At 34.6% G+C, this 13,929-nt stretch overlaps 1 protein-coding gene across 5 annotated transcripts in view; it reads right to left on the bottom strand.

The window, feature by feature from the left end:
* The window catches only part of LOC106460049 (E3 ubiquitin-protein ligase TTC3-like), a 114,718-nt gene that overhangs the window by 76,750 nt on the left and 24,039 nt on the right, over positions 1-13,929 (bottom strand). For all 5 annotated transcript variants that reach the window (XM_022386655.1, XM_022386653.1, XM_013919734.2 and 2 more), the window contains 4 exons: positions 10,469-10,560; positions 9,321-9,438; positions 8,934-9,084; positions 416-464 (listed from right to left, as the gene is read on the bottom strand). In XM_022386655.1, the coding sequence (XP_022242363.1) occupies positions 416-464; positions 8,934-9,084; positions 9,321-9,438; positions 10,469-10,560 (410 nt within the window). The remainder of the gene's footprint in view (positions 1-415; positions 465-8,933; positions 9,085-9,320; positions 9,439-10,468; positions 10,561-13,929) is intronic.

Genomic DNA, 13,929 nt, shown 5'->3' with positions numbered 1-13,929 from the left:
TTTCAGATAAAGAAAAGTATTTTTAATCTTAAACTGAAGGTTACTTTGCACTCTAAGCAGTCAACACTGACTCCATATATTCACGGACATTGTTTTAGTAAAAATAATTAATTAAAATTTCTGATATTTTGTCTACAAATGACTTGTAATGTTTACTAAAAGCTTGAAAAATTTCGTGAAGATACACAAAAGATGTTAAAAGTTATAGCATGGAAACTCTGATGGTCACTTTAGAGTCACATGGTCAGTGTATTACACTGACGCAATAGGAAAAGTGTTAAAGTGAGTTATCATGTTGTATGACTACAAAAAATACACATTAATCCTTTTTGTGTTTGCTTTAATATTGTAAGCCTATTATTCAAAACTAATATGAAACTATAAAACATAAAAAAAAATTATATTCTACACACACCTTTCACCTATTTTCTTATGAGTATAACACAGACCATAATTTGTTTCACCTGAAAAAACAAAAAATATTTGTGATAATACTGCATAATCAGGTTCCTTTATAAGGATCAGTTGTTAAAAATTTTAAATATACTTTAATTTTCAAATCAGAAATGATACAAACTGCTTAAACTCATAAATGTACAGAAGGTTAATCACACTTAATACTTAAGAACTTTCATATGCTAAAGCAGTCACCACAGATGTAAGCTGTGGCACTACAAGCAAAATGTTTAAAACCTGTATAGTTGATATAGGCAAATTCCTAACCATCCACCAGTGCAATGCTACCATAGGTAGTCTTATGTTCAGAAGAATATTCATGTAGAATTTCCAAAGAGAAATACTCACACAACAGGACTGTTTAATGGTGAAGAGCCAAAGGGTACAACATGTCAAAGAGGAGAGCCTTAAATGTTCTGCATGGAAGTAAAAAGTAAGAGCAGAGCATTTAGGACAATACTGAGCTCCAAATTCAGACCCCCTAACCCAATCCAAAGCAACACTTTCATCCATAAAGTAAAGGATATGGCTATAACCACAAAAACCATTCCAGTGAAGCTAGGTATATCTCCACAAATTACTTACATATAATTAACAAGGAGTTAGAGTTGATGAAAGTTATTAAGCCAAAAGTTCACTAGCTTCCATTCACACCTCAAACCCAATGGCTATTTTCATGAGAAAAATCACAGCAATTCCTTCTGAACACGTACCTGTTACACCCTCCAATGCAACTCCAATGTATTTTTGTGCTTTTTGGTCTTCTTCAGCATTATCTTTCCATATAGAGTAGATGTCTGTGAAAAGTCTATCAAGAAGTGTGAGCTATAATTTGCAGAATCTTGTTACAATGGAAATTGCCATATCAAGCAGCAATGCACAATCATGGACATCAGACTGAACACAACTAAAAATAGAAGATTAAGTGTTTTTGTTGTTGTTGTTTTTTTTAAGCACAAAGCTACACAATGGGCTATCTGTGCTGCTCCCACCAATGGTATCAAAACCCAGTTTTTAACATTATAAGCCTTCAGACTTACTACTGAACCACTGGGGGCAAGATTAAATGCAATTAACCTCAGAACATACATAGAAAGCTTGCTTATACTGATAACTACTAAATTTTTCACCAACAAAATATTTCTATCACACATACCTGATGATGAAATACATTAGGTGACAAAAATCAATTGCAATAAACTTCCAGGTTTACAAATCAAATGTATTGACTGAAACTTACTTTTCCCTAAAACAAATTGGCTGCTCCTGTTTATAAAGAGGGAGAGAAAAGAAATGCTTCTATTCTAAGATTAATAAATGCAATTATATAACTACAATTACAGAATTCTTACAGCTATTTACTCTAACATCCCCAACCATAAATTAATGCAAAGACAAATTAAATTGGTCTGACAAATAATGATGCACATGGTACATAGATAAATAAACAGCTAAAATTAATATCCAAATACACAAAGTTATAATGTTTTTGCATGCCACAAGCCTTTCATTCCCACACACCCCTTGATTCATATGGTTTAACTGATTCTCACATGCAAATTATCATGCAACAAACCTCCACCAATAGCAGTGCCACCCACTTACATGACTCATATGACTCCTTCTATGCTATTCTACCTAACTATCACTTCGAGTTTAGGCAGAAACGTAAGCACCAGTTGACAATGGGTAGGAAGGGTGGGAAGTGTGAGTGGAAGTAAGTACATGTTGGAGATACATTTTCGGTGTAAAAAATTATTACTTCTGACAAGGTACGTTAACGCCTCTCACATACATAGCTAGAATCCCACATTGAACAGGTAGAGAGACTGGTGCAAGAGAGACAGTAGAAGCATCCCTCAAAAGTGTCTCAAGGACATCCTAATGAGGGAACCCTCTAATAAGAGGATTATACATGGGAGACCGCAACATTTCTGTACCAGGTATACTCTTCACCCAGATGTGGAAAAGGTGTGATAGATCTGGGAGAAAAATCATGAAAAGCATATCTCACTGGGAGAGAAAATGGTTGGTTAGTGATCTTAACCACAAGATATTATAATTTCAATCTCCCTGATGAATAGAATGTGGGTCAAATAAAGGCTGTGCCCCAGGGTGTAGAGTGGCTAGGGCACGACGGACTGTACATGGCAAGTCAACTGCATCCAAAACTTCACCTCCAGAAACTGACATCCATGTGGGGGTAGGACGAGGATCATACTGACTTCACCTCTAGTTAACCCAATTGGAGGGAGAAATCTCGCCACGGATCTGTGAACAGAGCACGTGACCACAGTGAAATACATATACATCCCACTCAAATCAAACCGACTGGGACCACCTCAAAAGCAGTAACATCCTCAGCATAAAGACATCATGGGTTAGGGCAAGAGGAAGAAGCGGAGCAACCAACAAGTACACCCACTGACTTCACTTCTAGTTAACCCAACCAGAGGGAGAAATCCTACCACCAATCTGTGAACAGAGCATATGTGGCCACAGTGAAATACATACACATCCCACTCAAATCAAACAGACTGAAACCACCTCAAATGCAGTAGCATCCTCAGCATAAAGACATCACAGGTTAGGGTAAGAGGAAGAAGCAGAGCAACCAACAAGTGCACTCACTGTGACCCTCAACACTGGGGTAGTGCACTCGAGGTGAATTGAGTGAGGGACCAGGGACACCCTGAACATATATTTGAGGACTCATAATGAATGGTTTAGCTCTAAATTTACAACTCAACCACTGGGAACCGACATCCATGCAGGGGTAGGATGAGAGATCCCAATCGAAGGGGTTACCTGCATATGCCCGAACACTAGATGTGTGAATACAACATGTCAACTGATTCAGCTCTAAATCCAAACCTCAACCGCTGGGAACCAAAATCCATGTATAGGTAGGATAAGGGATCCCAATCATTATAATGGCGCACTCCAAAGCTGAAACATCCCTTAAGACAAATCCGTGCAGAGATGGAGCATCCATTTTGAGGATGTCTCATCATCTACACTAGCAGAACACCACTGCCCTACTATCAACTGAATGGAGTCTTTATTGTTTATATTGTATATCTCTCATTCAAGAGGATACCTCCAAGGTCCACCACCCCAGTGGCTCGAAACTGGAAAGTGGTAAGGATTCTCTTACTCCTCTGGAAGAAATGGGGGGGGGTGCAGTGGAGAGTCTGGAGGAATGTTCACACTGGAGACAGTCCAATGGGTGACCATGAAACCCTATTTGAAAAGCAGATCAAACCCGATTTTTTCAAACTAAGGAATGGCAGGGATGGCCAGCAATCCCCTTCTGCTTTACCCATGAAGTCCATGAGTTTGTACAGTCTGGAACAGGCACATTTGTGAAACAAAATTATTGCAAGGAATAACCTATGAGCGATCTTGTGGACATGGAAATTGTGAAAGTAAGTCAACATGGCCTCACTGTGCGGGTTTTACATGACTGAAGTATACATGGACAGGCACCACTTGCCACAGAGTGGGATCCTGGTCAAAACATGGGACAGGCTCCTGAACAATATATATATATAACAAAAAAAAAACTTACCCAGTAACAGTCTCACAGAAGAGTGAAATATGGTACCCCGGTCAGGAAGAAATAGCTATCGAAAGCAGATAATGGGAGATGAATGTATGAGGTGTAATCCCAGTGTTTGACAGATGAAGTACCTCCAACAGACAACAGGGTTGAAATGCAGGTAAAAGGTAAGGTGTCTGATCGGAGTAAAGACACCAGACATTTATTATAGGAAGAAGGAGACAAGGAATAAAAAGACAATCAAATCACAAGCCGAACCCAATGGGTAAGGGAGAAAAGGGAAGATCACAAACAGAGGAGTGGTGCAAGGAAATGAAATTGTTGGAAATGGAGTCAATGGAAAGAAGCCTTGAAAGCAATGAAGCAATTTGGAGGATGTACAAAACAGAGAGGGTCATCTAGATCTAACAGAGAATAAAGATGGAAGAGGGCAAGAAACAAAAAATGATGAAAAGAATATTCCACATGAACCCCCAAAGTGTAGGTTAGGAAAATCGATCCAGAACAAAAAGAACATATCAAGTTGAATCATCCAAGAAAACCAGATCTGTGCCAGCCAGGAAGGATCAATCAGAAAGACCAGACCCAGAGTGACATGGATGATCAAAATCACCTTGAGAAGAAGAATGACAGGATGAGAAAACCAAAGTTATAAACTGTATCCAATCCTGTCTGAAAGTATCGACATCCAAGGCGAGTGGATGAAGTTCTGGAGACCGAAACAAAAGAGGTAACTTGGAATCAAGAAAAGAGGCAAATGCTGTCCATGGAGAAGTACCCCACAGGAGGCAGTGCCACCAGAAAGTTGAGGATTGAGAAGCCACTCCTTGGGAGACTGTCAGAACTGGATAGGCAATCTACAATGAGGATGAAAGCACCTGGAACAGAACACACCAGGAGATGTATGTCAAGTGTGTAGGATCAAAAAGGGAGATCCACCGTCAATCACAAAGGGAGCAAGAATAAGTACCTCCTTAGTCAAATAGTTGGAATAAAACATGAATAATCAAATCCGGACAAGAGGATGAAAGTAAACTAAAGTACATTGGACTGCTGAAAATGCCAGGGTGTTAATGTGGTAAGACCTTTTGTCCATAGACCATTGACCTGAAGCCTCCTGCTGATCAATCCATGCCCTCCAACTGTAGAGATGAGCATCAGGGAAAAGAAACAAATCTGGACAAGGGTGAGGAAGTGGTAAACCCAACAAGGTGGGGATATGTTCAACCAACAATGCATATAGTCAAAGAGGGAAGGAGGAAAGTTAAGAGGAGAATCCAAAGGAACCCTAGCAAGAGACCATGGGTCGTGCAAAGTATCATGAAAAGATTGCAAATGTGCCAGACCCAAAGAAAGAAGCCACATCCCCCCCCCCAATGCATTAGAACCTCACTAGCAGTAATAAATTGTGTAAAAGAAAGCTCCATTGAATTCATTCAAGGAGGTGAATGGATGGTACCGACAGAGGTGAGTGTTAAAAAAGACACTCCTCAAATAGACTAGATTGTTAGGTAGGTAACAGGATAAACTTATCCAACTGGAAAATTCAACCACCCAAGCTGCTTGTGTAAGAAGCAGATGAGTATGTTATGGTCACTCCCATTACAAAGGAGCTAACCAAAGCTAGACGTTCAAGTATCAGTGTTAGTAAAATCCCCCAAAATGCAGAAGTCAGGTAAAATGCAAACCACCTGACAAAAGACATATAGAACTAAATCAAGTCCGAAGGGCAAGAAACAAAATTGGTAAGAATCACGTGTGTGAAAAAAACCTAAGAGAGCATCCCGAGAAATGAAAAATAAGAACATGTACCATGGACATTCTTAGTCCTGCAGAAATTGCCAACCCAATTGTGATCAAAGACTATATGCTATAATGGAGAAAAACCAAGAAGTGACTGAGGTGGTACCAATCGATCCAGAACTCCAATCAGGATTGAGCATACACGAGGAATAGAGAAACCCATATGTAGGACAAGTGAAGAATAGAAAGGTGCCAGACATGGAACACGAATAAAGATGGCAATGGCTCACAATGACACAAAAGAGCAACCAAAAAAAAAATAGAGTATAGCATCTCAGATGCTCCACGCGATGCTAAAAGCACAAAAGGAAGCAAAAAAAAAATGGACCCATGGAGAAAACAAACCGACCCTAAGTCCCTACAAGAAGTGGATGGTAAACAAATGGTACAAGACAGTGTCCCACCCCACAAGATCCCAAAAGAAAAGAAGCCATGTGTGGAAGGAAAGAATCAAAGAAGGCAAATGCCCCAACATAGAGGGAAGGAGGAGAGGTATTCCACGAAAACCCCCTAAATATAGGTGGAATGCCTAAGAAAGGAAGTGTAAGGTAGACATTTTCTGAAGAAGAGTCGATAAGGTAAGACGAAGCTGTAAAACTAGATTGGGGATAAAATGGATAGGATTAACAGACTGCCCCCCCCCCCCCCATACAGGCAACAGAGAGTTTAAATACATAGAATCAAGAAGGAAATCTGTCTGATGGTACGCGATAGCAAAATGAATAACAGCTGTTGTAGGACGAGGCATGCAAGTACCCTCTCATAAAATAAAGACAAAAATGCTCATCATGAAACAATGTCTGGAAAAGGAGGAAAAATTATACTGTTTAATGTCTCTAAAAAGGCTGAGGTAGGCCTAATGGGTTCTACAGAATAGACCTGGGAAGGCAAGCTATAATCAGGTGGAGGAAAAGTGACAAAATCTAGGTCATCTTAAATGGGTCCAGCAGTTGCAGGAGGAAGGTGAGCAATATCGGGAGAAGGTAGGATGGACCCCAGACCACAGGGGTCCTCACGAACTAAATTAATTGCAAGAAATATACTTTAGAAAGAATTACAAAAATGAAAATTTTTGATAAAATGTAAATTTAAGTGTGTAGTGAAATAAACATAGGTATTAGATGGTTGTGTAGAAGAAAACAAGATATTTAATCTAATTATCGATTTACCTGTAAGATGAACTACAGGTAAACCAAAAATAACAGACACTAATTGAACTTTGCAGGACAAAGTATATCACGAAGATCCAATTTAAAAACCCTAACCTAACAAGAAGTATGTAAAATATCAGGAGAAAAAGTGAATATAAAGAAGTATAAAAGATAAATAATAACGAAAATGAAATGAACGTTATATTGTACAATTAAGTAAGTTAGTATTGACAATAACATATGTATGAGATATGATATTATGAAGAAAAACAATATAGTTAACCTAACTTATGATATACCAGTAAGATGAATTACAGGTAATCTTAAACTAACAAACACCCATGTTAAGCCTAATCTAACGTTTTAGGATAAAGAATACAACTAAGTTCTAAATTCAAACATGAACTTCACTATAAGTATTGACCAATCTAACTAAACTTATGTTATTGAACCCAAATAATGACAGATAATAATATTAGCAGTAAAACTATTTTAAAAAAACCATAACAGTATAATGTATTATCTTTCCAAAGTTGGCAGGCTATATTTCAAAATGTGTAGTCCCCCAAACTCAAGTCGAAGCCTGACGTAGTATAACCAATAATTCCTCAGTCGAAGACCACCACCTGAAGTCAGTGTAAATGTGCTAATAGAAGATATAACCTATGAAGTAATAACTTAGAACTTGGAATTCATAATTCAAAACGATTAACCAAATATAACTATGTTGGCAGAAAGAAAAAATAAGTAGAAAATTTTTTTTAATGAAGTATTAAGTTCCGTAACTTTAGAATAAGTTACAAATCTCACTATTGTATAATAAATAGTAAACTTGTTGAGAGGAATTGATAAGAAGATATGAAAAAAACAATAACACTTGAAGATAGCACAAACTAAATATCTGAACACAAGCACTGTCAAACAAGAAGTGACAGTTAGGTAGAATAGCAAGAGACACAGGAGTTATGTGGGTGTATGGAACTACTATTGGTGGAGGTTTGTCACATGATAATTTGCATGAGAGAATCAGTTAAACCATGTGAATCAAGATGTGCATGGGAGTGAAATGCTTATGGCATGCAAAAAATTATTTGCAAATAGAGGGCAGCACTGAATGAGAATAGCAATGTATGTGAGAAGAAGTAAGGTACCTTGTCGGAACTTCAACTAACAAGAAAAGGAAAATACATTTTTATGTTTTTTAATATAAATATTATGAAAATACACTTCTCAAAAACCACTGTTTAATTAAACAGCATATGTTCTTGGTTTTTGTCTCAAAACTCTCCTATTCCTGGGATCTTAATTTGTTGAGTAACGGTACCATATTTCTAACTGATGTCACAAGAGTAGACAATTGTATTACAGTACTCTCAGAACTTCAAATTCTCAGATGCATCAAAATCATCACAACAGTTACCTTATAACAAGTTGAAGGGAAGTTTGATTTTAATTCTGCTCAAGGGGTATAAAGCCAAACAAAAAATGAACTTGGAGATGAAATTTAATACAATAACAAGAGTGACAATTAACCCATTGACTGTGGCTGCTCTAAACGTGTGCAGAATTTTTGCTAGCTGTACACCATATACAGTACACTTGTTCTCAACTGTGGGAGGCAGACAATACCCTATATGATGAACCAGCATGTAATGGAGGAATAGCAACAAGAGTTTAAACAATAGTTAAAAAATAAGTCTTGCCTTATTTTGTTAAAAAAAAAAAAAGTTAAGTTACGGATTAAACATGTCTCTTATGCAAATTTGGAAATTACCTAAATAGTGTAAAATTTATTTTCACTTAAAAACTTGTACTAAAACATAAAATGTCCTTAATATATTTGAAATATCCTTTCCTGATTTTCTGACATTATTTTCTCAATATAAAAACTATAGTATCTATATGCAATGAATGAAATCATCCAAAGACAAATGTATTACAGCAACTTTTTATGAACTTACATTGTCTAACTAACTGATGTTTGAATGAATCTAATTCAGATAGATCTGCATAATCAAGATATGCACAGCGGTTCTTGCCAAAGTTACACACATTATGAGCAAAGTGGTATTCACTCTGACCTTCCAATGCTTGAGCTAGTCGGTGATAACCCTACAAAATATAAAGAACTATTCAACAAAAAATAACATTGTAAAGGCATGACATGTAGTCTCAGATCAAAAGCAATATTTGAACTTTATACTGAAAACAATAGTAATAATTCTTAATGCAATGAGAATAGATCACTGATACCAAAAAATTTAACTTTTTGCTTTTGTCAAATGGAGTGTTACTGCATTTTTTACATTAAACTGACTAAAATAAATACATGTATAAATGCAACTTACTTTTAACCAGTCAGGTCTGAGAATAATAGCTCGTCGACTATCCAATTCAGCTTCAACCCATTTATGAAGTTTTAGATACGCCAATGCTCGGTTAGAGTATAAGACACTATTGTAACGGCTAAAATATAGCATAATTTTAAATGGTGAAAAAAAAATGTATTTCAATGTTAAATACTACAAATGCACCTATAAACACTAACATAGTTTTGTGACAAGAATCTTTCCTCAAGTAAAAAATGTACAACACACAGGGTTTGTATCTTTAGCTCTTGTTACCAAGCATATGCTTTAGCCAATTACAAAGCCATCATGTCTCAAGTGCTATAAAAACACATTTCGCTTAATTTTAATAAACGACAGAAGTTAACAGAATTATTGTGCTATTTCAGTTAGCTTATGAACTCAGAACTCATTTGTTTCAAAAATGAAGTGAGAACTAAGATTTTATGGCATTTCAGACACACTGATTTTTTTAAATGGAGAAGACATCTGGTCTGTTAGTGGATTCAAATCCAATACAATTTTTTTTTTTTTTTATATACAAACAATCTAACTTCATAAAAACAGTATGATACCATAAAAACTTCTAAGGTTTGGTAACTCATTTACAGTTTTTAATAAACACATGCACAGGAAAAACTAATGACATCCTATGAAATGTAGTTTCAACTAACAGAATTGAGGAAAACAAAAACAATTATATGTTTCACAAATATTTCACTTATTACAGTCACAGTTTTGCCCACAAAGGCATCATCATGATCTTAATAAAGTGAAATAATTGTGAAATGTACAACTGTCTTTTTTCTCAATTCTGTAATTACAGTTTCACTAAGTACTGACACATTTCAAGTATTAATTAGTTTCAACTAATTTATTTTTGATATATTTTTAAAAATTCAAAGTGAAAATGAAAAAATATATTTTCTACCTTTCTTATTACTTGTTAAACTAATCTGTTTTCAAAAGGTTCATGATTACCTCCCTACCTGAAAATGTTCTACCTTTGGAAAAATAATATCACAACATAAAATACTGACATGAGATCAGTTCTACACATCACATTATAAATCACCTATAAAACAAAGCTTTGTGCTACAATATGTACAGAGTGTTACAAACCAATTATTCATAACAGTTTTACTGACCTGATTTTTATAGCTTTTGTATAAGAAGCAATAGCTTGAGAAAACTGTTGATCTTTGTACTCACAATTGCCCATAGTTTTCAGTTCCAAAGCCTAAAAGAGTTAAAGTTCTTAACTAAAAGGAAACTGCATTTTTTAATTTTTGTGAAATGAGGAGATTGATAATTCTGCTTTAAATGCATAGGTAACAAGCAAGTGTAATACAAACTAACTGTTATACAAATGAACAAATTCACTTTGTTCACATGCAAACTTTGAGTCAATTTTCTTAAATTTATTTCACTACATATACCAATACATATTTTTTCAATCTAAAAGAAGTCTGTTAAAATACCCTTACTTTAACAAAGACCCATGCTGTAACAGTTAAAAGATACTCACACAAAAGTAATGACTTTTTAACCTTTTCTAAATTTCAGCTAACCACATGCTTTGTATATGTAATTCTCACAAATCATTTAACCCTATTACGATCTAAGAGCAGCTTTCTGGTGTTGAGTGCACGACTACATATAAAATTTCACAGTCTAAGGAAAATTAGTAATTCTAAGTATTTCAACAATTTCGTTAAAAATATTTAAGAATTGATATTCTACATCTCTGCTAGTTACTTAGCGTAAGCTACAAAGAAAAATTTTAAAATATGTTGAATTTTGATCTCTATGCAGCTCCAAGGGTTATCGTCTGTTAACAATGCTTTTATAGATGTTTTTACAAGTTTCTGTCATTCCCATAGTATAGGTTTACATTTATTCATAACCTGTCATCCTTTAGAAATAGACTTATCCATGTTTAGTTTCTCACACAACATTCCATTTATCTCAGTGATTTTATTTTATAAACCTTGTGTTGAGAGGCTTTTATGGTGTAACAGCAAGTGGATTGGACAGTAACTAATATATCTTAGTCTTGAATCCAGATAGAACCAATAGCTAAAAAATAAAATAAATAAATTGAGTAAGCAGTAATTTATGATTTTTGATAAAGTGACTAGTGAAAGTATTCATAGTAGTGAAAAAAAAAAAGATTCTAATGTGTGGTTTACAAAACTCATGAACAAGCCACAAACCTGGGAATTTTTTTAGTTCCTTTTGATGATTTTTTTCAATTGTGATAATCTTTTTGTGTTATGTTCATTTTAAAGCTACAGGAATATTCTTCTATGAGAATACATCATGCTATGAGTTAAGCAATGACAAACTATTCAGATGGCTGTATATATTAGTAAAGTTAATGTTAATCAAAAACAAAAAGAATAAGAACTCCTTAGCTATTGAAAAGAAATGATAAGTATTAGGAAGAAATTGAGTTTCACCAAAAATATAGTTGAAAAAATATCACCTGTATCATTGTAGGCCTAGGATACTAGTGCAAGTTGTGCTACTACTAGCGAATGTTTTTACTGTTTATCAACGTTTTATGTTATTTTCATGGCTATATAACTGAAAATAAGACCCAAGTGGAAATATAAAAAGGAAATTTTTGATCAATAATATAAAAAATCCAGTTTTATTTCTTTCACGTTTTTAATACTTATTTTCATCGTACGTAAGAGCTTGTATGAACAGATGAGAAAATGAGTATGCTGTTACTAGAGTAATACAGATACAAAAATTAGTTTTATTGAAAAATAACTCTATTGGCTACATTTATATGATTTTAGAAACACAATAAATACAACAGAAACTCCAAAAAGAAAAAGACATTAAAAAAATATATTTTTAACCACTATTTCACAAGAAAATTTCCAAAATGTACAACTGAAAATATCATACAAATACTAAAATAAATTACACATGCAATTAGATTAAGCATTTTAAGTGTGAGAACAAAACAAACAGGAAAGAAATGATATCTTCCTGCTGGTCTGAAAAAGGGTTAATGCTAACATGAAATTAATGAATCAATTAAAGCTTCTAAAGTAAAAATTCCCAATTCACATTCCATATTTGTACTGAATGGAAACTAACCTACTATGTATCACACAGTGACCAAGAATTCAGGCTGTCTGTGGATGAACAAGTCAAATAACCAATTTATTGGCGAACTGAGATAACACTTGGAACCAAATGTGAGAGATGGCAAGTTTAATCATACTATCACTGTTTTAAAATCATTATAACAAATATTTTAAAAATTAGTCTTTTAAAAAAACCACCATTACTCATTCTCACACATACAACTTTTTTGCTTGACTCACAAAAAATACAAGTCTCTTACAAATACTGTAAAAATGTGCATTAAATTCTTATTTACTGAAAAGAAAAAAAGGGCCATTTCAGAAAAATTTAATTGTTTATAACATAAACTGTGATAACTGCAATTCTTACCATTTATACTAACAAAAGAGGACAATGTAAAACACAAAAGTAACACATTCTTCTTTTGTAGGTTGTGTTTCTTTAACTTATCATAATATTTTTTGAAGTGATTACACATACACATATACCATGACACAAGCCACCACTTCCCTTACAACTGACATAACCTCTTTATTGCCCTTGTCATTTCAACACACACAACTGGGTGGTGTGATATAAATGTTAGTCACACAACATATTACAGAAGGCCCTTGAAAATAACAACTGGAGATTGGGCAGTTTTATCTGACAAATTTTTCATATAAATTTATGGTTTTACTATCCTAGGATTTTATCTATCTGTATTACATGCATGAAACATGAAGTTAGATTTCAAACCATAAAATATCATAAAATGGTTTATTTGAAATTTTATACATGTAACGTATGCCAAACAATTTTGATTGTGTAACAAAACAAAAGATAAGGGCAATATTATACATGATACTATTCATTCTGCTGTTGTTCCTCTTGATCAAAACAATGAGGTACAGTGTATACCGTAGTAATGCAACAGCGCTCCCATTCCAAATAGCATTGTAATGTTTTAACAGGTCTTGCTTGTCATTCTCAGCATCTTGTACATTCACGTTCAAAATGGCCCAAGAAAAGAAGACCCAAAGAAACTATAAAAAATTCCTAGATATGTGGTTTGTTTCAAAATCTTCTAAGTACCCCATAAGATTCTGTTGTTATTCTTTGTGGGAATTTCATCTTGTCACTTTTCCACAAAACCATAAATTACTAATCATACTACTTTCTTCAATCTACACTGACATACACAGTTTTATAATCTGCTCTATCCAACAGTATTTAAACTTTGCCTGTAACTATTTTCAAAGCTGAACTTCCTTAACTCCTTAAATGCAAGTGAATGCTGCCAGCTTCCAGCCAAAATCTGATTTACCCATCAGACAGTGACAGCACCCATAACATTTATGTCTCTTTGGCTGAAAACTAATCTAGACCATATTATTATGCACAAAATTAAGAAAATCGGAATTTTATAAGGAATTGTGATAATCATTAGGATATCATGAAAATAATTCCAGCAGAATGTGCAATAAATTATGGGTTTAAAAGGGTTTGTTATGATCTCAGA

The sequence above is a fragment of the Limulus polyphemus genome, unplaced genomic scaffold, assembly GCF_000517525.1.
Source record: "Limulus polyphemus unplaced genomic scaffold, Limulus_polyphemus-2.1.2 Scaffold698, whole genome shotgun sequence".
Lineage (NCBI taxonomy): Eukaryota > Metazoa > Arthropoda > Merostomata > Xiphosura > Limulidae > Limulus > Limulus polyphemus.
Note: the sequence above shows the minus strand (reverse complement) of the source record. Positions and strands in the feature narration are given on the sequence as shown.